The sequence below is a fragment of the Lissotriton vulgaris genome, chromosome 3_1 (genome assembly GCF_964263255.1).
Source record: "Lissotriton vulgaris chromosome 3_1, aLisVul1.2, whole genome shotgun sequence".
Lineage (NCBI taxonomy): Eukaryota > Metazoa > Chordata > Amphibia > Caudata > Salamandridae > Lissotriton > Lissotriton vulgaris.
Window position 1 is genome coordinate 1817894193 of NC_141689.1, and position 27398 is coordinate 1817921590.

Below are 27398 nucleotides of genomic sequence, written 5' to 3' on the forward strand. Positions count from 1 at the left end.
TGAGCATATTATTTAGGCTCACGCTTCGTTTCCCAGGTTCCACAACTGCAGTCTCACTCCTTCTGAAATTAAGCCCTCAGCCAGGAGTCTCTGGTCAGCTGCTCGGTTGCAGTCTGCTCAATAACCAGACCATGTAAGGGTCCCCCATTCCTCCTCTAAATCATCACTGCACTATATCCTGTACTCTTGAACTCAACATTGATCCTAATACTACTGCACAAACATCCAAGCCAAAACACTTGAACCATGAATGGATGGTAATTCTTCTAAAGCCTCTTACCTTTTGTCTAGATACCATCCAGGATTTTATTGTTGGTACTAGCACGCTTCCAAGGAGTATCTGAGCCGGGTGATAGATGAGTAAAGGTACTGAGATTAAAGAGAGATGTTCGTAGCCTGCAAACACTATCTTCAGCATCGGAATTCCTGTGGGCAGAAGAAAGCAGGCTTATTGGTAGCCTCAAACATGTATGCATAGTGAGAAGAATGCTGTAATGAACAGGAAACTGTGTGTGCTAACTTTAGGCCACCTGCATATAAAGTGGGGAAGGACTGTAAAGGGTCATACAGGAAAAGATGAATGCTTGCACATAATTAAGCTGTTTGATTCTCCAATTCAACTAAATTCTATATGACGTGGACAATAAAATCATATGACAAGCAGCTCATAAAACAAATTACTTTTTTTTTTTTACTCCAATCTAAAAGTTCACCTAAATTCAACAAATTTTTGGTTTGCAATTTCTCAATTATATCAAAGTTCCACTGAAGTTTGCATCTGAGACTCTTAAGGCTAAGAGCACCATCCGAGTTGTGTAGTTCTGGTAAAGAGACGTTTGATTCGCCTAGGCGGGAGGCATCGGTGCTACTGCAGATTTCCTTTTCAGATTCAGACTAAGGAGAAGTCTCTCCTGACGCAAAGTTTTTTATAACTTTAGTGTGTGATTTACACTAAAGCTTAACAGGTCAGACCTTTGGCTTGAAATCTGTTTCCACCAACCTGTCACGGACCAGAGGGAAGACAAGAGCATAAACCAAATGACTGTAACCACCGAAATCTGCAATACTGCATTATAGTTACAAACCCTCTACTTATGATTAGTGATTCACAAGAATTACCCTTTTGGTCATATTCTGTGGATATACAATGTTACCAGGATTGGTTGTTCCCCTCTCTTCAAATTCCTAGGCGGAGCAGGGGCCGGGGTACAAGCGGGTACACGGCGTCCACCCACTATTTTCACAGGGTGGACGCTGTCCACCCTGCCAAGAAGTTGGGCCCCACAGATGAATGTTGAACTTGTCCCATTGTCATTTTCAGACATCTGGACACGTTCAGCAGCTCCTGCACGTTGTCTGCTTTCCATTCTCAGCAGCAACGTGCAGGCGGCGAGGGGGTTTCTTTTTCACCTCCAGCTGTGCCAAAGATAAAGGGAGAAGTTAGGGGCCTTCTGGGCTCCTTTTGATCGAGTATCAGATTGGAGGCGGTCTGGAGCCTCACACTTACATGCAAATGCAATGGAGAGGAAACAAAAGCACACAGCTTGTTATCTCGTCACAGGTACTTAAGAGATGCATGCTTTTTACTTTGTTCTGTCCCTGTATGTAAACAAGTGCATGCACTGTAATAATGTTTGATTGGTTTGTCTGTCCCAGTATTTACACAAATAATTTAAATAACACCATTGTATTTCTTTTATAGCGCTACTCATCCCAATGCAGGCTAAAGCGCTTTAAATAACATACACATTATACATTGAAAATAAATCAGTTAAGTGTGCACATCAATGTATAAGATGTGTTACATGAGACAGTCAGGGTTACGAGGTGTAGGAGTTAATTGCCTTTTATTGCTCACTGTGGTCTACCAGGGGCAGCACCTCCACTAGGGCGGAGGAGCATCGCCCCACTGCTTTCTTGTAGTGCGAGAAGCAGAAACATTAAATGGTAATTACTACAATTTTATGTTTCTGCTTCTCACACTGCGAGTAAGCGGACGGGTTTAGTTGCAGGCGGGCAGGAGGGTGGGGCTGCTCTGCGAGCAGAGCTGGGAAAGGGAGGAGTGGTGTGCCCACTCCTGAGTGTGCCTGACTAGTTTGGTCGGCCCTCTGGGGCCGACCAAACCAGTCATGCACACTCTTTCCTTCTCCAATACAGGCTGCAATGCAGCCTATTTGGAGAACATGGCCGAGCCATTAGCTACTGGCTGGGTGGTGTTAGAAATGGGATCTCTGGCTGGCCAAGGCTTGCGCCAAAGTCAGGCAGAAACCACCATTCTACGTCAGGGCAAGGAAGTCACCCGCCAAGATAACCCCTGCTCACCCCCTTGGTAGCTTGGCACGAGGAGCCAGGCTTATCTCGGAGGCAAGGTATAAAGCGTTTTCGCGTGCACCCGGCAACAACACCCAAGGACCAACCACAAAAGAAACTCCACACAAGATTCTATAGAAAAATAGCCTTTGTATTGTACAAAACACATTACATAATAAATACACACTTTACAATGTGCGATAGGCACGGGCAGAATTTAAAGGGGATTAGGTGCATGGGACAGGGCCACGGGCGCCACTGTCAGGTTTAAACATTTTTAGAACTAGCACTTGGTAGAATTAGCACTCTGTAGGGATAACCCTTAGTGGATGAGAAAGGAGAGGTACCCCTTAAACTAGTCAAGGGAAGTAGGGTTAACCAACCAGAGAAATGGGAATTCACTTGAACAGGACTATATAGAATGTGACAAGAAACAATCAAGGCCTAAATGACAAATTCATAAACAAATCAACAAAAAAATTTACAGCCGCCTGCCCAGAGGACCGAGGGGGACTCTGGGACAAGCAGTGAGTCCCAGCGACCTCCTGCGACACTACATGGAACCCCACAGGGTTTTGCGGTGAGGCAGGGACGCTGAGGGTCAAAGAGGGGAACCCCGTAGGGCGGCAAATCGACAACACCACCCCTCCAAAACCTGAAGCCGAAGCCAGGGGCGAATCTGCCAGCCAGTCCGTGAAAGGCCCCGCACATGGTGGATGTCTCAGGACGAGGAGGGGGCCCAAAGATGCCTGCAGAGCTGTATTGTAGGCCTTCATTTGGGCCCGCTTTGCCCCAACGCCAGGAAACGGCGGATAGGATGTCGAGGGCGCACGTCCCGAGAGGAACCCGCGCCGTCTACAGAACGAGGACAAGGCGTCGGTTACCAGCTGCAAGACTTACCGGCGGGCGAGCGGCGGTCGTGAGGCCTCGGTGAAGGACGATGCCGCAACCAGAATCGGTGGTTTCTGGACCCTTCCGAGGTAGGGGATGGACGCGGTGATGGGACCGATCTGGACAAGCGGGCCGAAAGCAATTTCATTCGGCGCTCCCACCAGGACTTCGGCTTGAGATGCAGACAAGAGTTGCAGTCCGTAGAATCACGGTGCTCGCTCAAACACCACATACAAATAGGGTGAGGGTCCATCGCCAACATCTGACGCGTACAAGAAGCACAAGTCTTGAAACCCGAAGGCATTGCACACTGTTCTCAATGCAAAGGCGGTAAAAGAGGCCTGAAAACTGGACAAGGGAACACACTCCGGATCCACGTGGCACGCGGAAATGAAGGAAAACTGTCAGCGTGCCAGGGTGGGACTTATGTGACCTCGCTGACGTCACGTCCATGGACAGCGTCAGGGCGGAGACGGGTGGCGCCCCCCCCCCTACCAGATTTTGCAACCAATTAAGCAGAACAGATCTATTACCATGCTTTTCAATGTTGCAATTTCTTTGTGGCAGGGTTTTAAAAAAATTATTAGTTGTGGCCCAGAATTTGCATCAGGATTGTGCCACTTTTTTGGCACAACCCAGACTTCAAATCTCATTTGTTAAATATCATAATGCACTTAAATGTACTCATTATACACCTGATAAACATATGTGTGAGATCTTCGTATTTGATGTCATTTCTTGTGATGCCATTTCTTGTGATGTCACTTCCAGTGAGGTCACTTATTGTGATGCCACATGGAATGTCACGCGTCGTGAAGTCATGTGCTGTGATTGCACATGCCATGATGTCACTTGAAAACTATCTAACTTGGTCAGTCCCCCCACTTCTTTTTATATGACTTGTGCCCTGTTCTAAGGTGTATAAAAACACAGAAAAATAATCAATTGCTAAAAGATGACTCAAGCTAAAGACGGAAAAGACCACAATAATGTATACTGAAAGCAGAGCGGAGTTTAGAATTCCCTCCTGAAACACTACTCCTCTACCGGCAATCTTTGATCTCCCTGCCTTACCGTTTCTCACAGTAAAAAAAATATAAAGTTACAATTAGAACCCAAGCTGACAAAATCAAAGGTTCCAGCATTCACATAGAGAGATCTTGTTTAGCTCCTCAAATCCAAGCACATTTTATCCATCTTTCTAAGCGAATTTCGAATTTGTGAGAGAGTCAGGAGCCATAGTCCATCACTTTTACTCATGCATTTTTAGGGGCGGAGCGTATCCAGGCAAGCCCCCGGTTGCTCAGGCTTACAACCGCCCGAAGGACTAGAGGGCACTGGCGTTTTCAACCAGGGTCCAGCCGTAAAGACTCCCAGGATTTTGGCATAATGCACCCCTCTTGTGGTTTACATGTTATCTTTGGGTCTAGTTCGGGTTAATTAAAACTCTTAAAAAATGTTTTAAAAAGGAATAAACTTCTCCAATATCCTCTACGTGAAATAAACAATATCAGTTGCAGAAAGCTGAAAATGCAGGAGACCGATATGTAGCTTCCTTGTGCAGAACGGCTATAGAACCAAAGTGGAGGAACTGCTATTTTGGCTAGTGGAAGAGAACAGAGCTAGAATGAGTATTATTTAAACATGGGCAAGCAAAAACCTATCAAGACATTTTTTGGCTTTAAAACCCCACCAAGAAAACGTAATTTAATTCTTGTCAGCTGAACTGAAACCTGGCTCAGGTGGTCACCGTGTTTCCATTGTGATACTTTAGTCGTTTACCACTGATGTTCTGGACCCTTTGTGGTACTGGACCTCACACTCCAATGAAGCTGAGTTAGAGGACAGGATTGACTCCTAAGGTGGGGTGCACTGTGGGTACCCCCCTGATCGTGAAGCCCTTTTTTCGGGGCAGTCCTTTTAACAACGGGCCCTGACTGACCTTGCATGATTGCTTGGTTCACTAGGGCAAAAAACAAACCGATTGTACAGGGAAAACATGGGGCAGAGAAGCAAACCACGCAAGGCATTTTCCTACCAGGCACACAAATCGGGATGTTGTCAAACGCCCTCCTGCTGCATTACAACACTGAACCTGATGTCAAACAGCTTGGACTACTACTACTGACTTAACTTACTAGTGCAAACACCATGCACCAAACACACATAAATCCACACACAACACTGGAATAGATACTGAATGTAATACAAGCTACACTGCAATAAATATTTCCATGTTGTTCTCCGAATGAAGTTTCAGCGAACAACTTTTTCTGCAACCCGATTTAAAACACCCTAGGAGACTAACTAGTCTAGTAATTAAGATACTAACAGAAGATCCAAACACCTTAGATAAAATACAATATCCACTATCTGACCCCATTGCATAAGCCTAGATAAATCATTCCATCACTATTGTGCTTCAAGGCACAATTGAAAGTGCTTAAACTTCTTTTAGAAATGTTTTTCAAATATAACATTTTAAAAGTTCCGTTTATTTATCACACAAAATAATTTACCTCTCAGCATGATGGCACAGACATGAACAAACAAGTACATAATTTGTATTATGATCCAACGAATACAACTAAAGACAATAGAACAAAACCACACTGCATGTCGGACACATTGGCGTTTCTCAACTAGGGTCCATATTACAGGAAGTGCCCCGGGGGCCCAATGGGCGTTTGCACCTGCTTTGCACGCCCCTGGGGGAGTTTGGTATTACAGAAAGGGACCGCAGACACTTTTACGGCCCCTTCTGTAATACTGCTAGCACTGGCACACTGAAAGCACCAGCGATATCTACATGGGGCATTCCCTCACCCATGCAAATTTGGGAATCCCTTTGCCTCTGTGCCCGCGCCATATTACGAATGCGGGCGCGGAGGCAAAAAAGCCCTCAGGAGGAGCACTAACAATGCGCCACTTAAAAGGTGGTGCACCTTTCGGCGCGCGTCTTGATGGCAGCCTTCTGGCTGGGGGAAAGAGGATTCTAGGGACCCCCACAGACATCCCCTTGCAGGCAGGTGCAGTTCCTCACTACACCCGCCTGCAAGGGTCTCTCTAATCCCCACTAAAAGTGCAGGAGGGTGCCACCTGCACTGTGAAAAAGCGGAGCGGCTGTAAAGCAGCCTTTCTGTTTTTCACCTGAATGCACTGACCCCAGGTCAGCGCAAGTTCGCAACTGTCCACAGGGCAGAGCGAATTTGCGGCTGCCCTGAAGGCAGCGCCTTCATCGTACTAGTGCGTATTTTCATTGGTTGTGCCAGGCACACCTTTTTAAAGGTGCACCCGGCGCACATAATGAAAATGCGCTTATTGTGTAATGTCGCCCCAGATGTTCTAAGCCCATCTCAGGTGTGGGAGTGCTTTCCTAGTATGCAAGTCCTTCTCTTTCAGTCTACTGCAACACAGCAACCTCGACAGAACCGTGAGGTCTATGAGCTTTCGGACTCCCTTCAGGCCGCGGGATAAAGGCCAAAGGGCATACAGACCATGGGTCTGAAATAGCAAAGAAGTGGGGGGCAGAGATGGTAAATGGGTCTAAGCCATCTATAGCGCAAGCAACAATCATGGGATTCACATGGTTAATGAGATTTGGTAACAGCTTTTCGTTTTCTAAGGTGGACCAGAGGTGTCAAATTGGTGCCTCCTTCAACAAATAGACTGCTTCCCTATTTATTACACCACCTGCTTTACCCATGCAGTATATATGCAAAAGAATATGAAGAAAGTACCACCCCGAGGAAAGAAAAAATCTGCCAACACACTCAAAAGGAGCTGCACTGGACTGGATTATCTCGAAGAACAAGGACATCTCAATCCTTTCCATTGAACCGTGGACTGGTCAGACCACCATAACCTTCCTAATACCATCAAGGGAGAAAATAAAAGCGATTCAAACTAACAAAAAGAAAAGATGGATCCGAGATACCAGAGACTCAAATGTGGATTTGCTATCTGAAAGTTGCAAGAGAGACTTAAACCCACCTGACAACTTGAAAAATGTGAAAGACCTTACGAACCATTACAACTCCACAGTAACGGAAATAGTCAATGCCACCATACCACTCAAATTAAAAAGAGTTACGGAAAAGACTAAAAATCCATGGTTTAATGGAATGTTGAATGAAGAATGACGGAATTTGAGACAAGCAGAAAGAAAATGGAGACAACACCCATCATCCCCTACGTTGAAATCACTCAGAAAAATCAGAAATTAATATAACAAGATCATCAACATAAAAAAGGAATTTATCAGAACAGAATTGGATAACGCCAAAAACAGACCACGTCAATTATTCGAAATCATAAAACAACAATCTAACAAGCTGGCAAAATCTGTCCAAGAGGTCACTAAAACACAACTAAGTTGCGATGAATTTTCTACCTTCTTCATTAACAAAGCCAATAAGCTGGAAGAAGAACTTAGAACCGCTGCAGATAACATTAAAGACAACACGTCTCCATCACTATCTGATCCAAATTATGCGAACAAGATGACTAAAAACAAAACACACTGGAACACTTTCAAATTATTAGAACAGAATGAAATTGCTAAAATGCTTGCGACCACGAAACCCAACAACCATTATAACGACCCACTACCTTCGAAATGCCTAAAAGAAATCAGCCATACCTTGATTCCAATATTGACAGATATCATAAACGCCTCACTCAAACAGGGGTGCCTCCCAGAAAGCCTGAAGACTGGACAAGTAGTCCCGATCATCAAAAAACCCACAGGGGACCCAACAGATCCAAACAATTACCGCCCAGTGACCAACATCCCTTTTCTTGCCAAATTGATAGAGAAATGTGTACAGAATCAGTTGAGTAAACATATCAACAACTTCTCATTATTAGATGACTGCCAATCGGGATTCAGAGCAAATCATAGCATGGAAACAGCAATCCTACACATTGTCGATGATGCACTTCAAGCTCTAGATCGCAATCAATCTTGTCTACTCATCCTCCTAGACTTGTCAGCAGCATTTGACACAGTTAACCACGAAAAATTACTGAACAGACTTCACGACAGGATGGGAATGTCCAGCACGGTTCTGAAATGGTTCGAATCATTTTTAACACCTTAGCTGCTTTGGAACGTCCAGCTCCAGTGCTGAACGTTCCATTGCGCAGGTGCAGTTGGAACGTCCAACGGCCGACGGCAGCACTCCCGAGGTAGTGGTGCCGTCGGCCGCTGGACGGGCGCAGCGCTTAAGGGGTTAAAGAACAGAACTCAGAGATTCCTAGTAAACCAATCACTATCGCCATCATGCCCAAACACACTCTGAGTACCGCAGGGATCCACCCTATCTCCTACACTGTTTAACTTATAAATCGAACCTCTTACAGAAATACTACGGACATCAAAAATAGCCTACCACATGTATGCAGACGACACGCAACTTTACATCAAGATTGCTAGCCTGGAAGACATAACCACAATGAATGATGCCTAACAATCATCTCAATCTTAACGCTAACAAAACAGAATTCTTACTCATCACACCACAAAAAAATCAATCCATAGTGAAAAAATGGTCCAAAATGATCACAGCAATAAATTGCATCCCTACTCTAGTTGACTTGGCGAAATCCCTCGGAATCACACTGGATGAGAACCTTGATATGAAAACCCACATTAAATCTATGGCAAAAAACGCCCGTTACCACTTGAACTATCTGAGAAAGATTAAATCTTTTTTAACGGAGACAGACTTGAAACTAGCTGTGCAATCTCTGGTTGTCTCTAGGATTGAATATGGTTGTACTACACTCGCGGGTCTACCAAAAATTTCCACAGCACCCCTAAAAGCCTGCCTTAATGCAGCGGCAAGGCTTATTACAGGGTCGAGGAAATTTGACCATATCTCGCCTCACTTGAAAGCCTTAACCTGGTTACCGTACGAAGCCAGAGTACAGCTGAAAATGGCATGTATCACCCATAAAGCGATTCATCACAAAACACCTAAATATCTCGCCCACAAAATAGAAATTTCAGGAAAAAACAGACCTGTCAGGAGTGCCAATTATCTGCTCCTGAAACCACCTATCTTCAAGAAGAAAAAAACATATGAGAGGACATTCTCAGGTATAGCTCCCAGGATCTGGAACTTTCTTCCCGCAAATATCAGAAAAATTACAAACACTGCAACATTCAAGAAAGAAATTAAGATCTTTCTTATGAGTAAGTTCCTCCCTTAGACTAGACTAGCGCCACCGAAGACTTATCATTGATTTGATGACCAGATATCAAAATATGGGGAAAAAAATGATAGAGCCTTGAAGAAATACTACTTCAGAACATTGGTAACTCATGTCTTATTCAATACCGACCTTTTTCTGTTCCCCTATATTAGCCTTTTAGTTGCTATGTCGAAAACGACACTATTTAATTCTGTAAGATCTTACTGCTCTATGTACATCGTGTTTTTAACTCTTACCATATGATGTTAAGCGCTCTGATACCCATGGGTCATGTCCGCGCTATAGAAAACTGCTAATAAATAAATAAATAAATAGATACTCTTTTAAATGTCTTCATAAAAAACCCTAAATACTCTCTGTTGGCAAATCTGTGGCAATGGGTGATTACGACTGACTGAACAGACTATTTGAGGGTGTGAAGGCAGTGGTCATGTTGAAGTGACATACGAATATTGCTAACATGTCAATTACAGTTAATAAATGGTAGCAAGATATTTGCACATTACTGCAGACGTCCTGCATTGTATTCACAGAAAATATTCAATCCACGGGGCAAACAAGTCACAGGGAAACGTGGGACGTGGAGAAAACAAGCTGGTAGCTTTTGGGAGGCAAATAGATGAGCTGCTAGGTTGCTCAGCTTACTTAGACTGATCTCCAGCCCCATTTCTGAACGAGCCACCCCCCCCCCCCCCCCCATTTGTTACCTGTACTGTGCATGGGGCTTGTACCTGATCACATAGAGAATCAGGAGAGACCCTGGTAAGAGCAAAAAGGCAGGCAGGGACGGCTTCCTGTCAACCCGCAGACAATCATATAGCAACCCAATCACAGAGCGGTGAGGGCGAGGGACAAAACTCGCTGGAAGCCACCAGGAGGCACAGAGGCCACCTGTTCGGTCGCTGGCCTTACACGGCCCAATCAAAGTGCCAAACACCCCTCGCTGACGAGCTCTCCCTCACAGCAGCATGTGCTGATTCACATACAGGGCCCTTGAGGACTCTGAAAAGAGGGGAAGGCAGGCAGGGATAGCCTCCTTTCAAAGGCAGACACTTGCAGTGTGGATACCCCATCATTGCAATTCAAGGTGCACCACCACCTTATGGCACCTAGTTAGGACTGGATAAAAACATTCACAGCAAAGCAGAATGTTGATGCCATTTTACTACACAAAGGAAGTTGTTTTCAGCATTAAAAAACCTAAGCATCATTTACTGTGGCAAGCCCTTCTTCCAAGACACATGGGGGCCTACTCTGCAAGATACTGTGCTGTAGAGGTGGAATTGTATCTTATACTGTAGTGAAGTATGATCCAGCACAGAGGAATTAAGAATACAATCCCTAGTCGTTGGACTGGCGGAGAAACCACTCCATCTGGACTTTTCACCTTATTAGAATACGCACAGCCCAGCCGACGTGGCCAGTCTACACTTATAACTCCTGTATCCAATGTGATCTAGATAGGGCCAGCAGCAGACCCCACCAGCACTGGCAAAAGTGAGACCATGCTTTGGCCTTTGGCTGCATAACCAGAGAACAGACTATACCAACAGTGGCAAAAAACAACTGAATGCGGCACAATCCTAGACAAATGTGCTTCAGTGGCAGTAGGCTACTTCCACGGTGTGCCCCGAAAAAGTAAAAGAGGTATGGGCACTATTCGTTCACTGCCACCCATTACACAAATGGTGGCTGAGGGTGAATTGTGGCAACTTGCAGCTGCCACTAACTGATGCCCACTATATCTATACACCAATCATATTCTTAAACGTTTGCATCTTATGATGGGTATCAGAAAGTAATCTGTTGGTTTTTCAGAACTTACAAAAAAAGGATACATTCAGAAACAGAGTTCTAGTGAAGAAAATGTAGAACCTTTCTATAACTATACAGGCTTAGTGCTGTCCTTATGAAAAGATGAAGGCTGCATGAGGAAAGGGTGGGCACTCCTGCAGAAGAAGGCAACAAACAAGATACTAATTATCTCAAGAAACCTTAATGGTCATCACTATACAGATTGAAGATTTAATCTATCTGTATCTCTGCTTCCGCTAGGTTTAGGGCAGGGCTTTATTTGTGCTGGTGGCTACAAGGTGATGCTGGAACTCCTTTCAGGGGATCAGGGCTTATTTTTCATAGCCAGAACCATTGCAAAAGATAGAAAGGCAGAAAAGGGAGAACGAAGGGTGTAGAGGAAAATAGGAAAAAAATGAGAAAGCAAGGGTGAAAAAGAACTTGCAAGAGCGAGAGAAAGATGCATAAAGTGTGATCAAGAATAGGGTTTTTATTTTTTATTAGTCAACCCTGACAGCAGACACTGATTATATATACACGAACACACACACGCACACCATCGTGTACTACCTGAGTAAGGCAGAAGCTGAAACGTTGTAGTGAAAATATATTTCTCATCGGTTATATATCTTTGCTGCTGTACTTACCATAGTGCTCAGTTTCTCCCCGTCTTTTTTTTGTTGGTTAAAAGAACCACTGCTTATGCAAAGAACAATCTTCACCGGGGAAAAAAAGTTTTTCTTTTCATGCTTATTGCTCTCCACTGTACAGCCTATCAAAAAATCCCATAAACGGAGCCCTTCCATACATTAATGTCGCACTGCGATATGGAAATATCTTACCGTTTTACACAAGGTGCTAGAAAAAAAAGCGCCATATAACTTAACAGCTGCATAAATCACAGCCTAAAACAAGCCTGGAAGACGAGGGCGTTTAAGAAAACGTATGTCGAGGGCTCTCTTCATCTCAGAGGCAAAATAAATGAGGGGAATTCACTGGAATGCTCTGAGGCACCGACCCCGCGTCCCCAACGCTTGACAGGATGCGAGGCGGCTTATGGCGCCGGTATCTGCCTTTACGGAAGTGCGCACTGTGCACGCATTTGCTGGGGACGTTAGGCTGTCATGCTGAAAACTGTTTATAAAACATTAATCAAAACTGCCTCTGTAAGACAGGGCATTGTCTGAAGGATGTAAGACGAGCGCGTCTTGTAAATGGATTCTTCCTCAGACTGAAGTAATTTCCACCCACAGCCTCTCCCCAGCGCTCCTCAAAGAGCGGCGCCGAGAGATAAAGAGCACTCTTCTTGGCGCACTGCTACCTGATGCAAACACTGGGGAAATCACTAATGTATGCCACGCCGTATTTCCATGTCACACATGACACATTTGTCTAAAATTACCCAACAGGCTTTGACATCAGCAGCATATTCCAGAAGCAAAGCTTTCAACTGACATCTGCCAAGAAGGCGCTTCAAGTGAGAGCTTTCTTCTTCTAACGAGTAAGTTGGAAATAAAGTCGCCTTTTATCCCCCCCTCCCCAAGTCCCAAGACGGAAGGCATGAAATAAAACAAAAACATGACGATGGTTCGTGTTCCTGTTTCAGTAACTTTGCTTGGAGTTGGAGGCTCCAACAAAAACAGCTCGGTTTGCGGCAGGATCGTGAGCTGCAGGTGGTAAATGCTCTCTATATGTAACTTACACAGAGCTAGAGCTGAGGATTGGGCATACCATACTTGGCAGTGCCATCCGGAGACTGAAAACGGTGAGCAAAATGAGTTCAAGGCAGTGTGGGCCCTTCCCTCTGGAAAAAAGTAAGTATCCGAAGTCGAAGTTCTGCCGATTAGTTGGAACACGTGTCCTTTAACTCAAGGACGGTCAGATTTACATATTGTCTATTGATAAGCAGAAAAAACACAGGCATGCAGCTTTTAACATGAGCAGTGCTCCGCCTCATCAGAGAACACTTTATCACTACACCTCTTGTCACATTAAATTCTTTATGTCACACATGCATAGAGCAAATTAACTATTTTTTTTCATTGCAGCATTATGTTTATTAGCGAGTTTGCCTTGACTGAAGTGCGAGTCCAAACCTAAGATGTCTGCCCTAATTAGCTGCCGATTTGTAGGTCGACCATATTGGGGTCAGGCCATCCGATTTTTTTAGGACTTGCCAAGCAAGCGCTTGCAGTGTCTCTTCGAGACATGTTGTATTCAAGATACGCGTATGACAACACAGGTCGCGGGTCAAAAATAAAGTGCTAACTGCGCCCCTTGTCCAACATTTCTCCGACAAACAACACGGAGAAAATGAGTTTAATTGGACCGTGCTTTTCAGCATTAACCAACTGAAAACAGGGATCAATATAGATCAGATCCTATTGAAGAAAGAGGCTTATTTAATACTAAAGTTCAATAGCACCCAAACGGGGTTGAACACACTTTCAGAAATTTCAAGATTGTAATGTGTCCCCTCTGGTAAACTACAATATCCATAATGCCCAGCGCCTGGCTCACTATGATGTAGGAGCCCTGCACAGCCACTAGGCTGTTCCAGCGTTTGCATTTCCTGGTTCGACCATGCGATAGAGAGGTGAGTGTCGGTGAGGCTCCAACGAAGTGAGTCTTCACTACACCAAAATTGTATTGATTCAGGAACTAAGGGACCCCTTTATGTCTTACAGCGCGAGTGAGCCACGCGTTTGTAAAGAACAGGGAGGAACACGTGCCCCCACCACCGATTGAATCTGGATTTTTTACTAAGACAACAAGCATTCGGCATGGCGACCGCCGTCCGGTGCTAACCACCAGAAACCTAGGTATGTGGCTTTACAAAATTCCACAACACTTCGTAAACGTCCTTGTGCCATAACTAATGTCAATACTGAGCGCGACCCTTATGCTTTACAGGTCGCACGGAACAGGTAGAATGAGCAAACTGAGGACTTAATGTAGCATCCAACGCCACACTCGACGAAGGTATGAGCGTGTAGCTTTGGGTCTGTAGTAGTCACTTGGTACCGCTCCAGATGGCTTTGTAAGTTTTTGAATGAATTTTTTTGCAGAATTAAACTTCTATTCCACTGACTTACTGCGGCGCACAGCCCCTCGTGTACAACTGAACCACGAGAGCCCACCGCATTCTGCATAAAGGTAACTAGTTCAGCATAGTTCAGCAACAATAGGGGGTCTTTAAAACAAGTCGCAAACTTCTAAACAAACTTCGTTTTCATTTATTTTTGTGTAGATTGAAAACACTGAGAGAGCCCTGAGGAGAATCTGTAATCCTTTACAGATTCGAAACGCGTCGGCAAACGGCAGACAGATACCCCATTATATTTGCCCTTTATGGGTTCAGTCATTTTTTGGTTGGAATTAACTGTGAATTAATTTCTGATTGCTGCCGTTGATATACTTTCTCTGAAACCTTATGGGTCTAATAGCGGTTTGATTATTTCGGAAAGAGTAATTATTTTTGAATACGGATTCGCTTAATATTCTTCACACGAGAAGTTTGTTGATTATTGTTTGATTCATTGTATAGTATGTATTGTATTGTATTTGTATAGTAGTTGTAAATATGTATAAATGTTTTCGTATTGTATTTAAGTGTACATAAAGTGTTCTTCTTGCTCATGAAATAGATAAATCTCAACAAAAATTAAGAGTAAAAGGGTTAAATAAAATTACCCATACAAACAAAGTGACGTGGATTTTTGTTTGTGGTCTCATAAGTTGAAAGCGAGACGAAATAAGTAGGAGGGCCAGCAATCTTTTTTGTTTACTGTATTCAAGAAGTGGGCATTCAACACACCCAGCCCTTCTGGTTGGGTAGTTGGCCTGCCGTCTAAAGTCCTTTACTCTGGTTGGTCAATACTGTTCATCTGTCCCGCCTTTGTGTGTTGGTTCCCCATCAGTGGACATCACCAATTGTTTCTTTTACTCTTGTGTGGGTTGCTGTAAACCCTATGTGGGAAGGGTATGCTTAGACGTGGGTCCTGTGCTCACTACGCCACTGGAGTCAAGCTATCCTGGCTGAAGACGGCTGATAGCCAGAAATCGGCCCTAGGATGCTCGATTCCGGTCCAGGGAAGACATGGCTTGGCAGTTCGGGCTGGACTGTTCCCATGAGGCACAGGGTCAAGGCTGATTTGCATATGGCCATGTCTGAACTGGGGTGGCTTGGTGAGCAAAATAACAATGGATTTAACCCAGATCTGTGACTGGGGGTGAATGTTTTGCCATTGTGCAACATTCCGTCCATCATCTTGTGTGTTTTGTTTTTCTTTTTTTTTGTTGGCCATCTGTTGCCTCCTCGCTTGCACCCCCTCCCTCCCGTCATTGCTGCATCTTTCAATTGGCATGCCCCACCCCCCTGCACAACACTGCATTGACTTTTGTGGCAATGGCGGAATGCCACACTTTAGCTTTAAACATCCAATGCCAAAGCATGGCGTGCCGCCATTTCTACAAAAGTCAATAGATAAAAGAACAAAGGCTGGCAGACGCTGCATTTCTTTTCCATTTATTTGCTTTTATAGCAATGGCGGCAACCCGAGCTTTAGCTTTAAACATCTAAAGCGTGGCATACAGTCATTGCTACAAAAGTCAATAAATAAAAAACAAAGGCAGGTGGACGCCGCATTTCTTTTACATTTGCAAAGCAATAGCTCGACATTTAACTAATGCAAGACGTATTGCATTGCAAATGTTTTTTCCCTTTGCTGCTTTGGAGGCTCTAAGCACTGCTCAAAGCGTGTATGCACACACCAGCTACCCAAGCACTGCCATTCATCAGAACCAGGCGGAGCCTTCTCTGAAAGGACTGCTGTAACAGTTGGAAGGCATTGCACATGTCAGGGGAGAGCAGAGAGCAGAAGTGTCTAATGCCTCCAAAAGTAAGATCAAGTGTTCGGCGCTGGTGTCTGCTGCCACCCTCAATTGGTTGCTATTTGCCACTCTTCTAATGAAATGGCCAGTTCTGCATTAAGTTTAATTAAACATTGCACCTAAACTTGCATATTGTTTGATTAAAAAGATAAGTAAGATAATTGTATATGCTGGTGCATGTGCATCTCAGACTGTTTGGGGATGTATGACGATACAACGCAAACGAAAACAACGCATACCATGACATCGCATTTTTTACATCGCATGCATCGTTACATCTCATGCATTTTCCACGCAAACTTTTACATCGACTCCGCCGCCACATGCATGCAAAAGACCTTTCCAACGCACACAAATACTGCGCATTCTATTACACCTCAAAATTCTCCCTAACGGCTCCCCAAAACACACTACGACGCCCTGACACAAAACAGTAAAGTCTATAAAACGCTCCAACACAACGACCTAATATAGCAACGTACCAAACACAGTACGACCCCCCTTGACACTACCCTCAACCCTAAGGCATAAACAGTAAAGCCAAAAACAGTACCATACACTACTATTAACCCTAAGCCCTAACCCTATAGCCTAAAACACAACCATATACGACTCTTAAACCTAAGCCATAAAGCCTAAAACACTACCATATAGGACTCTTAACCGTAAACCCTAAAACACTACCATATACGACTCTTAAACCTAAGCCATAAAGCCTAAAACACTACCATATATGACTCTTAACCCTAAGCCCTAACCTTAAAGCCTAAAACACTACCATATACGACTCTTAACCCTAAGCCCTAACCCTAAAACACTACCATATAGGACTCTTAACCGTAAACCCTAAAACACTACCATATACGACTCTTAACCCTAAGTCCTAACCTTAAAGCCTAAAACACTACCATATACTACTTTCAACCCTAAGCCCTAAAGATTAAAACAGTCCCCTCCACTACACTCCCCATCAACTACCTTAAACCCTAAAACACTACGAGTACAGCGTCGTCTTTACCTGTCTCTCATTGTGGTTGCAGCGTTGTCTCCCCGCAGTCCGTGTCCCGGCGCCCGCGTTGTAAAAGCGCCTGAGCTATAATGGCGCCTGCGATGTAATGGCGTGCGTAGTAAACACATGCGTCGTAACGTCGCCTTCGTTGTGACGGCCCGCAATGTAAACGCATATGATGTAATGCATGCGTTGCGATGGTCATTCGCCGTTTACTGGCAGTGAAGCCTTGGGCACTCCACTGTGACCCATGTTTCGTTGAAGCAGCTCTTATCAGTGGTTTATTGGCTGTGAAGGGCAAATAGCTCCATGGGTTTCTATTGGCTGAAAATGCTACTATCATCTGTTTATTGTTTTTGAGGGTCTGGACACTGCACCACAGCCTTGGACATCTCACCTTCCATCCTAGAATGTAGTGGCGCAGACTTATCAGTCGATGAATTAACTATTCTCCACTTAGGGCTGGGCTTGAAACCCCCCCTCTCTCTCCCCGCCCCAAGCCCAGAAGGCTTTAGCAAATTGTGAAACTGGTCAGTGTTTGACACTGTTTGTCTTACTAGAGTCTGAGGCATTAGAGCAAAGGAGCTGACTCGAATAGACATCTGCTCCCAGCAGGTCATCTCCTGACATGCCACTGCTTGCCTGGTCTCACTCCTGCCAGGGTCCAGTAGACCTAGTGAGTACCCCAGTGTGCGCAAGTATGTGCTTAGTTCTACCTAAATGATAATAATTAAAATGAAACCAATGCTTTATACCATGTCCAGTGTTACTAAGCACTACCAATACCATAACCATGAATACGACCTTCACCAATACCACCACCAGCAACACTACCACCAATACCACCATCAAATAACACCCATACAACCACCACCAATACCACACATGACTATTTTCACACACCACCCGCATCACTAATACCTCTACCAAGCAGTTGCAAAAACAATAGGCACGTGTAGTCGTTGCATATTTCATTTAATTTTCAATCTTCATTTAACAGTAAAATAATAAACAATTTTCAATGAGGTAATCTCTTTTAAATTAATAAGTCAAATTTTCACAAAAGGTACTTTGCTGAATGTGAAGGTTTCCGGTCCTGGCCGGACGACAATGACCCCTCCAACATGGCGGATAATGGACCCCAAACAGGAAGTGGACTGAGCGGTCTAGGTTGTAACTGACCAAGAAAATTAAGAATAGTGGCGGCTTCACAATGCAACTGAGCTCAGTGATTTTAAATTCTTGTCCACAATACAACGAAATAAGTGGAAAAGGTTTTTTTTAATTGAAGGCCCTGTTGACCCCAGAAGGATTAATTCTCATATATATACCTGTGGTTTGTGCCATAAAGACCAATCAGGTGAGTGCACAACTACAAAGAAGCATGAAAGGTATTGAGTGCTGACTTTAGACAATCATCAAATGATGATTGTTGTCATTATCTGGAGTCCTGAAGAAGGTGGCATATTGATTTCGGTCCACCAAAAGGCAGCGTCAACAATTTTTTATTGTATAATTCTCCAACAGCACTTGTGATTATTTAATGAAATTGTGTTTATTTCTTTTTGCTTATTTGCACTTGGTAAAAATCATATACTTTTTTATAAAGAAGATCAACTGGTCTATATGTTCCTCTGATTATATTGAATCGGTATATTGATGTAAAAAGAAGGGGGCAGAGGAGATCATGTGCAAAATGGGATTGAACATATGATGTTTAAGTATATACACTTTTTTTAAACAGTTTTTAATAGTTTTTTGTGCATGTACTTTTAATTAACATAATAAATATCAGACATTTTTTTTACATATATTTGGGTTCAGTTTGTGAGATTAGTGAGTAGATGAGAGTCTGTAATTGATGCATGATTGTAGTGATCAGAAATAGATCCCCCTTAGTAGGGGATAATCTTTTTTGGAACTGTAGTGCACCCTTTCCCCTACGTGTAATATGGTACCTCTAAATTTGTGATAATAGTAAATATAAGAAGACAAGAGTAGGGACAAGGGGAATTCTTATGGATATCCTAGGTGCAGAAAGTATGAAGGCAGTTCAGAATGGTAATTTAAAATTGATTAACTGTCACTTTCACATGTAACTTCACGTGAGACATGATTCAGAGGAACATTCGGCTGGTCCACTTGGAGCAGTGGCATAACAAAACTTGAGGGGCCCACCTGCAAGGTATGTGGAGAGGCTCCTTCCAGGACTCCATCAGGAGCTCGTACCGTACTGAGGGGTACCCATGAAGCTTGGGGCTCCCCGCGGGGGCTGCAGAGGCCTGTGTTACGCCACTGACTTCAAGGACTTTATTACGCCCTTGGATGTTGAGGATGCTTACCTTCACGTTCCAATAGCCAAGAATCACTGTAGGCTCTAGTAGTTCTATTTACATGACCTTCACTGGCAGTTACAGGTCATCTCAGTGCTGCAATATAAATATTTGCAAAAATGCTAGGACATCTGATTAAGATCCTTCTTCATTTAGGATCTGCGTGCATTTTATTAGATTTTTTAAGAAGGGAGAGTCAGAGAAGATGCAGGAGGTAAGGTTCAATAGTGCATAATTTCATCATCAGCACAAATAAAACCCACCTGCTTCCAATCAAGGCTCTACAGTTTACGGATTTAAGAATTAAGTGGGTCCAGTATTACTCCCAAAAGGAAGAGTCTACCATCTTGCCCATCATTTTCATATCTCTGACCTCGTAAAGGTAGGAGACAGCACATATATATATCATCAAGGCTACACCACAGGGAAACGGCATGGTAAGTAGCGGCACATATTGCAGTAAACTAAACAATCATCGAGGTCCCCTAAGCCAGTCAGTTCTCTTAAGAGGAGATTGGAGCACTGAGGAAAATTCTTAAACAAGACCTGCAGATTAGTTGGATGGAGCCAATTTTCTGAACTGGAAAGAACTGCCAGCAATAGCTATAGCTTGCCAGCTTTCCCAACTCCAATTAATTCCCAGGCAAGTGTGGTGAGATCAGATGTTCACAAGTAATGGAGCATAAGCCACAAATCCCTGGTTAGTGTGGCGTTCAGTCCAGCACTATGAATGGAACAAATCATTCTATTTCGGTCCACATCTATGACGGTAGACATCATTGGGGTGGACATTTATGTGGTAGATGGACTGGCCAGAATTTTCCTTCTGTCTTTCCAAGGTGGTGCTAAATCAGACGTGTGTTATTTTGAAATCCTCTGTAGACCTACCTGTAAACTGTGTGATCGGTCTGCTTGCAAAATTTGGTGCTTGATTCCCAAAGAGTGGAGCGTTTTAAGTAAAAAAGCGGTTTTATACTAGAGGGCATATTATGTTTTCCATACCTTGCCTACTTTAGCTCTTTCCTTGGTTTCTGACTCAGGTGTGAAGACATCACGGGCAATACTGTTGATGCCTTTATGGAAGCAGATATTCCAGTTAACAAAACAGATGGCAGAGATGAAGTAAAGGGTTTCGCTCCTGTCCCCTTGCCCTCTGAGATTTATATCTTTGACTGTTTGGACCCTAGAGTTGCAATGGCTTCAGTGGAGTCTGTGTGATGATTGAGAGGTTAGGCCTCGAGACATCTTGTGGCCTAGCAACAAACCTTCTGGCCTCCTAATAAATATATGCAGAAAGCCTACAACCAACAATGCATTTCCATTCAATGGTAGTGTTGTGAAACGCGTTGTAGGTAATGCATATACTTCTAGGCACTCATCGAAATTATGAGTTTGTGGGAACAGCAGATCTCTTTACTTTTACACAGAGAACGTGGCTGCTGAACTCAGCAAAAATCTCTTTGTGAAAGTCCAAAGACAAAATGAGAAAACACTATGATACAGATTCAGATTTACCAATTTGATCTGCTGTTTCTTATTCCTTGTTAGACCCAGACGGGCCTATCTCAAAATGGACTTGGATGTTGCGGCCCACAGATTTACTGGTAATCCCAGGGTCTGTAGCTAAGGGGCTTGGGAAATATCAGCTCATTTCACAGGCCACTCATAATGAGAGCCTTAGCCTCCAACTGTTAGTGCTTAAGGAACTTGGTGAAAGTCTGGAGACTTTAGTTGTTTGGACAGGGTTTCTGAGGAAATTTTCCTTGAACTAACCGGATACTTCCTTTGCCTTACTGGCCACTGCTGTCTTACATTAGTCAGAAACTTAGGAAACTGTGAAACCTTGAGCCCCTGTATCAGATGGTGTTATAAAACTATGGTAGTCTTCAATCACCTCTACGCAGGAGCATCGGCAAAACTCTTGAAACAACTACAACGCATACAGAACGTCTCGGCACGCTTGATCCTCGACATCCCTCGCCGCAGCCACATCACACCCTACCTGAGAGTTCTGCACTGGCTTCCCGTCAACAAGAGGGTCACCTTCATTCTCCTCACCCACGCACACAAGGCACTCCACAACACCAGACCGGCATACCTCAACAGACGACTCACCTTCTACACCCCCAACCGCCAGCTCTGCTCCGCCGACCTCGCCCTTGCCACCATCCCCTGCATCCGAAGAGCGAACTCCGGTGGCAGATCGTTCTCCCACCTCGCCACCAAGGCCTGGAACACCCTCCCTATTCTCCTATGGCAGACCCAGGACCTGCTAACCTTCAGGAGACTACTCAAGACCTGGCTATTCGAGCAGTAGCAGCATCCCCCCCTCACCCCACCCAGCGCCTTGAGATACTCACGGGTGAGTAGTGTGATTTACAAATGCTCTGATTGATTGATTGAATCCCTGTATAAAAGCCGGTCTCCTAATTTCACCAATAATAAAGCAATGGCGTAGCCGCTCAAAAGTAATAACTTATAAGAGTTGATTGAGTTTTGATATTGCAGTGCCTGTTGTCAGAGCCAGCACCCACGAGGAAAGGCAAGTCACAGAACATAATTAAATATGCAGCTTACAAAATAAAAACAACATGCATCTCTTCCCTTTTCTGCTCTGTTTTTCGACATGAACAGTGATAAGCAAAAAGAAGATATTTATGGCAATGTGTTAAGTTTCTCAACAGGTTAGGTAATCATTGGAAAGATAAAATGTCTCTGCATGTTTCTAAGAATTCTACGCCACAGCATATTTTTATATTGAACTTGCACTAAATGGATTCTGATATCTTTTTGTAAAAAATATCAAACTGCTTTTAGTGTGTTTAACTTTGCATTAGAGATTGGAATTTTATTCTTCGTGTTACAAACATCCTATACTTCATATGAAAGAGCACTACACCAAACATGTAAGTAGTTTATGGGACGGGATATGGTGTGACCATGTACTGAACGGAATAAAGTACTACTGCAATACATATTAAGGATATTGCAAGTCACTTTGGAGTTCCATGACCTTATTAAGGAACTAAGCCTTCTATTTTGTTCTTCTATATGGTCACACAGCTTCTCCTTATAATGTACAGCAGGGTGTACCTTTTCCCATATATCTTACCAAATCTGACTCAGGTATCACCTTGAGTTCACTGCAGCAATGGTTTCTGATTTTCACAAGAAGTAGGTGTTTTATCTAACATGTTTGTTTTCCTAAGCAGGCTTTTCTGGAAAGTTAGTATTACATTCTCCAAATTTAGTTTTGGTGGCCCGGGATTACCTAGACAGGGTTACCCTGTTCAGATCCTGTGATAATCTTTTGATTACAATGGGCTCAGGTGCAAAAGGTGGCAACATTGATCTTGAGCCACTCGGTAGACACTGATCTCTCCGGCATGGAGGAGCTTTCAGGAATGGAAGGTAGATCAGGCAGAGGCTCAGGGTTAGCAATATTTGGATAATTTATTGATCCATAATATATCAATTTCACAGGCCAGCAGACTTTATACCTTGGTTCTAGCGGAAGCGGTCGAGGGAAGCGGTACTGTGAAAAAGTAGAATACCTCAATAACCCTCTTTGGGCTAACAGAAGGCCTTCTTTCCTTCAGCCCTTCACCCTTGAGTGCCCGTATAACTTGACTGCTTTCCTCCAGTGATTTAAATGTGGCAATGCAAAAAATAGAATTCACTTTCAAGTAGGCTCTCTTAAAATATATTTTAATGCTCCAACGCTCTCCCTCAGAGTGGGGAGATAAGACATTATTGAGCGCATGGTGGGGCTGGATGGGACAAGATTTTTGGAGGAAACACTATGACCTGAATGGAAAAGAGGCATATAAACAGGTCATCAAGGCATATCAACTATCTTGCAAGCTTGCAAAATTAGATTTTATGAAAAAAAACATTCTGGCTGCACAAACTAATCCCAGACTTCTCTTTAAAGTGGTAAAGAACTTGGCGGGTGCAGCACACCAACCTGAGCCCCCCAAGCTGTCTACCATTCAAAGCAACTCATTAGCTAATTATTTTAATGATAAAATCTCAAAACTTTACTCTGATTTCAGGTAAATCAAAGATTCAAGCCCCATCCCCACCTTAATGACTTCCAGCAGATTCAATGAGCCTGAAGAGCCTTCTAGGAATCTGCTTTTAAATAGTATTAAATCAGGCTCGCCAAATGATCCCATCCAGGTTCACATCCTAAAACAACTATACCTGTGCATCTTAAATGAAATCAGAGCTTTTCTTAATGCATCTCTGGAGGAAGCAGTGGTACCGGACACCTGGAAACATGCCATGGTCCTACCTCTACTAAAGAAAGCTAATGGAGACCCTGAGGTTTTCTTGAACTTTTGCCCTGTCTCACTCCTATCGGTCTCTTCCAAAATTATGGAAAAACATGTGAATAACCAACTGTCGGAATTCATTCATTCCAACAATCTTCTGCACCCGTCACAATCCGGGTTCAGAGCTGGATATTCAACAGAATCCACACTCTGGGGGTGACTGAAACAATCCGTCAGAGACTGGATGAGGGTGGCACAGTGGCACTCATCTTATTAGATCTGAGTGCCGCCTTTGATACCATCTCCCATAAAACCCTCATCCAGACTCTGGAAATTAAAGGGGTGAGAGGCTCTGCCCTGAAATGGCTAAAGAGTTTCCTGTCCAACAGGTCATTTCAGGTTTTCTCTAAGAACAATAAATCAAGCACTTTGCTATCCCCTTACGGGGTGCCGTAGGGCTCAATCTTAAGCCCGCTGCTCTTTAACATTTACATAAGCCCACTGGCGACAAAAGCAGAAGAAGCAGGCCTCACAATATTTTCCTATGCTGATGACACTCAGCTTGTCTTTTCCCTATCAGCAAAGGACAAGACTGAGGTGTCTCCCCTTCTTATTGGGCTTCATAAGATTGCGGAATGGATGCATTCCAGCAAATTGAAACTAAATGGTGATAAGATTGAGCTGCTTATCTTTGGGGATCAAAACGAACAATGGGGTCCTTTACATTGGCCTAATGTAATGGGTCCAACCCTGCGACCAGTGCAGTCCGTTCGTAATCTGGTCTTCATGATCGACGACAAACTGTCCATGTGACAACAAGTTGCGAAAATTGCCTCAACTTGTTTTGCCATTTTAAAATGGCTGAGGAAAATCCTTGGGCAGCTTTCTGAAGTAGCACAAAAGACAGTAATCCAGGCCCTCATTGGATCAAGACTGGACTATGGAAACATTCTATATCTGGCACCAATAAAGAGGTTCCTCGGCGGCTGCAAGTAATCCAAAATGCTGCAGCCCGGCTACTTCTCCGCCTCCCCAAACGGACTTGCATCTCTGACCATCTTCACAAGCTACACTGGCTTAAGATGTGTAAAAGTTCAAAGCACTCTATTTAATGTTTAGAATCAATTCGGGGATAGCTCCCACCTACATATGTAAGCTGGTTCAAAAATACATTCCAACACGCAACCTTCGCTCAATGAATCAGGCTAAATGTGTAGTTCCCAGATTCAAACGAGCACGAAAGGGCAGCCGCTCTTTCGCACAGCTGGCTTCGGCCTTATGGAATTCACTCCCTCTCCTACTGCGGCTGGAACCGAGCTGTACAAAATTCCGAAAAGGCATCAAGACCTGGTTATTCAATCAGTAAGCCCTTGCTGATGCTTAGCCTTGAGTCCTTTCCTAATTGAGTGCAGATCCAAGGCGCCGAGAAACCTTTGGGTAGCTGTCTCGCCATACAAATTCAATAAATAAATAAAAAAAAATCTGTCCTGAAAGAAATGCCCTTTGTTGGTCCAGGCCGGTCTCCATTCTTCAAGGGCCCTAGTGCCTTAGGAGATCTTGCGATATCTGGCGCACCTCTGTCACCTCCTTTAAAGGGTGCGGCGAGGTAGGGCTCAGACTCTTTGATCTTGCCCTCCTCGCTGCATCCGCTGCCTAATGAAAGAAATGCCCTTTGTTGGCCCAGGTCTGTCACCATTCTTCAAAGGTACTTGTGCCTTACGAGTTCTTGAGATATCTTGCATGCATCTGCCACCTCCTTTAAAGGGTGCAGTGAGGTAGGGCTCGAAATCTTTGTTCTTGCCCTCCTCGCCACATCCGCCGCCAACAGCCGCCATGCCCGCCAGCTCGAGGAAGCAGCTGTGGGAGGAGGTTATTGTGCTTGTCTTTTTTTGTTTCCAGCTGGGTACCATGGCACCTTAGGTCACCTGCGTTTCTCACCACAGCGAAGCTCTTGCAACAGGCACAGGGGACACCATATTTTAGGAGGCTACTGCAGCAAATTCTCTCTTGGGCAATTTTGGCAGGCGGAGGTGCCTGTTTGGCTTTGAGAAAGACTCTCATGCAGGAGCCTTTGTCAGTGGCCCACGGGGACTAAGGATTGCTTTGTCATACGGAGGTGCTTGTTTTTAATTGTTTTAATTGAATTTTAGAATGTAGACAGTAGAGCAGTTGACAGTTGCATAGTATCAGCCATTCACAAAGTGTATTCCCATAAAACAAAGTGTTCACATATACTATATTAGCCAGCTCTATAAAATGTACGAGTTTATAAGATACAGTGATATCTTACAGAGAATACAATAAGGGATATGGGGGCAGTTCCCGTCGGGGGAGAGGACAGATTAGAGGCATCTAGAGTTAAGGTTTGGAGATATGCGCGAAGGGTGTCCAGATATCCCTAGGACGGATGTAGAAGATTGCAGATTGCTGTAATCTACCCCCATTGAGGTTCCGTGACGATTTGAACCCGTGTTTTCAACATTGTCGTAAATACATAATTTTGGTATCAGTGAACCGCAAATGATCCATTTAGCATATCCTGGTGTTTTCGCCATGCTACGAGCAAGAGCACTCCTGTTACGAACACATTTCTGATCTACCCATGGCATCCATCTTAGATCACGGAAGCCATTTTGTGTTTCTTGCCCTCACATAGACAATGGACACGCAGTGACCTCTTTCACTTAAGGACACGTAAGCTTTAGCCGGAGATTCACCTTGCTAGTAACACGTGCACCTTAGAACAGAACACGCCATGGCTGCATGACTCGACAGAAGCTGCCTCCTCTGCCCGAGGCCAGTCCTGCTATACTGGTTCTCGTGTTCGTTGGCCTGATCATGATTAGGCGGCCGAAGCTGGTAGCCTTGCCCATTTACGACCCACAAACATCTCTTATCCTGCTTTTCTATCTTCTGCACCTGGCTCTGCTCCTTTCCTTCTGGGCCTTTATTAGGGGGAGGTAACGAAATTTACGATGAGGCGGTCCGGGTCTTGAATGAAAAGTTGACATGGGATTATGATGGAACAGTGGGAACCCCTCGTTCGTAATGTTTTGACATCAGATATTGTTGACGATTCCTGTGTAACGCCAAATATTTATTGTTTAGGACACAAAGGTTTTGGAATGTACTAACATGTAAAGAATTTGCCCGAAGCCCAATATTCAGTATATAAGGAGCAACCCTTTTTGTACAAATCGAACAGGCTCCTAGAATCTGCCCGTGTGTGGTTTCTGTGACTTCTGTGTCCCTGCAGTAATAAACCTTTGGTCTTTGACGCCACCATCGAGAAGCCCGTGTTTCTGTTTATTTGTGCACTGAGACAGGTAGAACTCCGGGGTCTTCGGGTGTTATCCCTGACACCTCTGGACGGAACCAAAAAGTCCAGAACTCCAATATGCTCTCACAGCGACGCATACTCTCTAATCAGTCCGTAACAGTGGGTAGCCTGGCACTACCCCAATGTAGGGCTAGCTCCCTTTTGCCCAGCAGTAGCACCATTGAAACTATATGACTTATTATGTGTGGGACGGTCTGGATGTACCCCAGTAGGACCGTCAGAGGATCTGGAGTCATGGCCTGGGCGGACATGGACGAAATGTGGGAGTATATAGCCATCCAGTAAGTGGCCACTGTCGGACATGTTCAGGTCAGGTGTGCGAAATCTGCACC

The 27398-nt window shown here is 44.2% G+C and overlaps 1 protein-coding gene across 1 annotated transcript in view; it reads right to left on the bottom strand.

The window, feature by feature from the left end:
- The window catches only part of SLC10A7 (solute carrier family 10 member 7), an 872524-nt gene that overhangs the window by 20612 nt on the left and 824514 nt on the right, over positions 1-27398 (bottom strand). The window contains exon 11 of the mRNA XM_086962267.1: positions 281-426. Within this exon, the coding sequence (XP_086818393.1) occupies positions 281-426 (146 nt within the window). The remainder of the gene's footprint in view (positions 1-280; positions 427-27398) is intronic.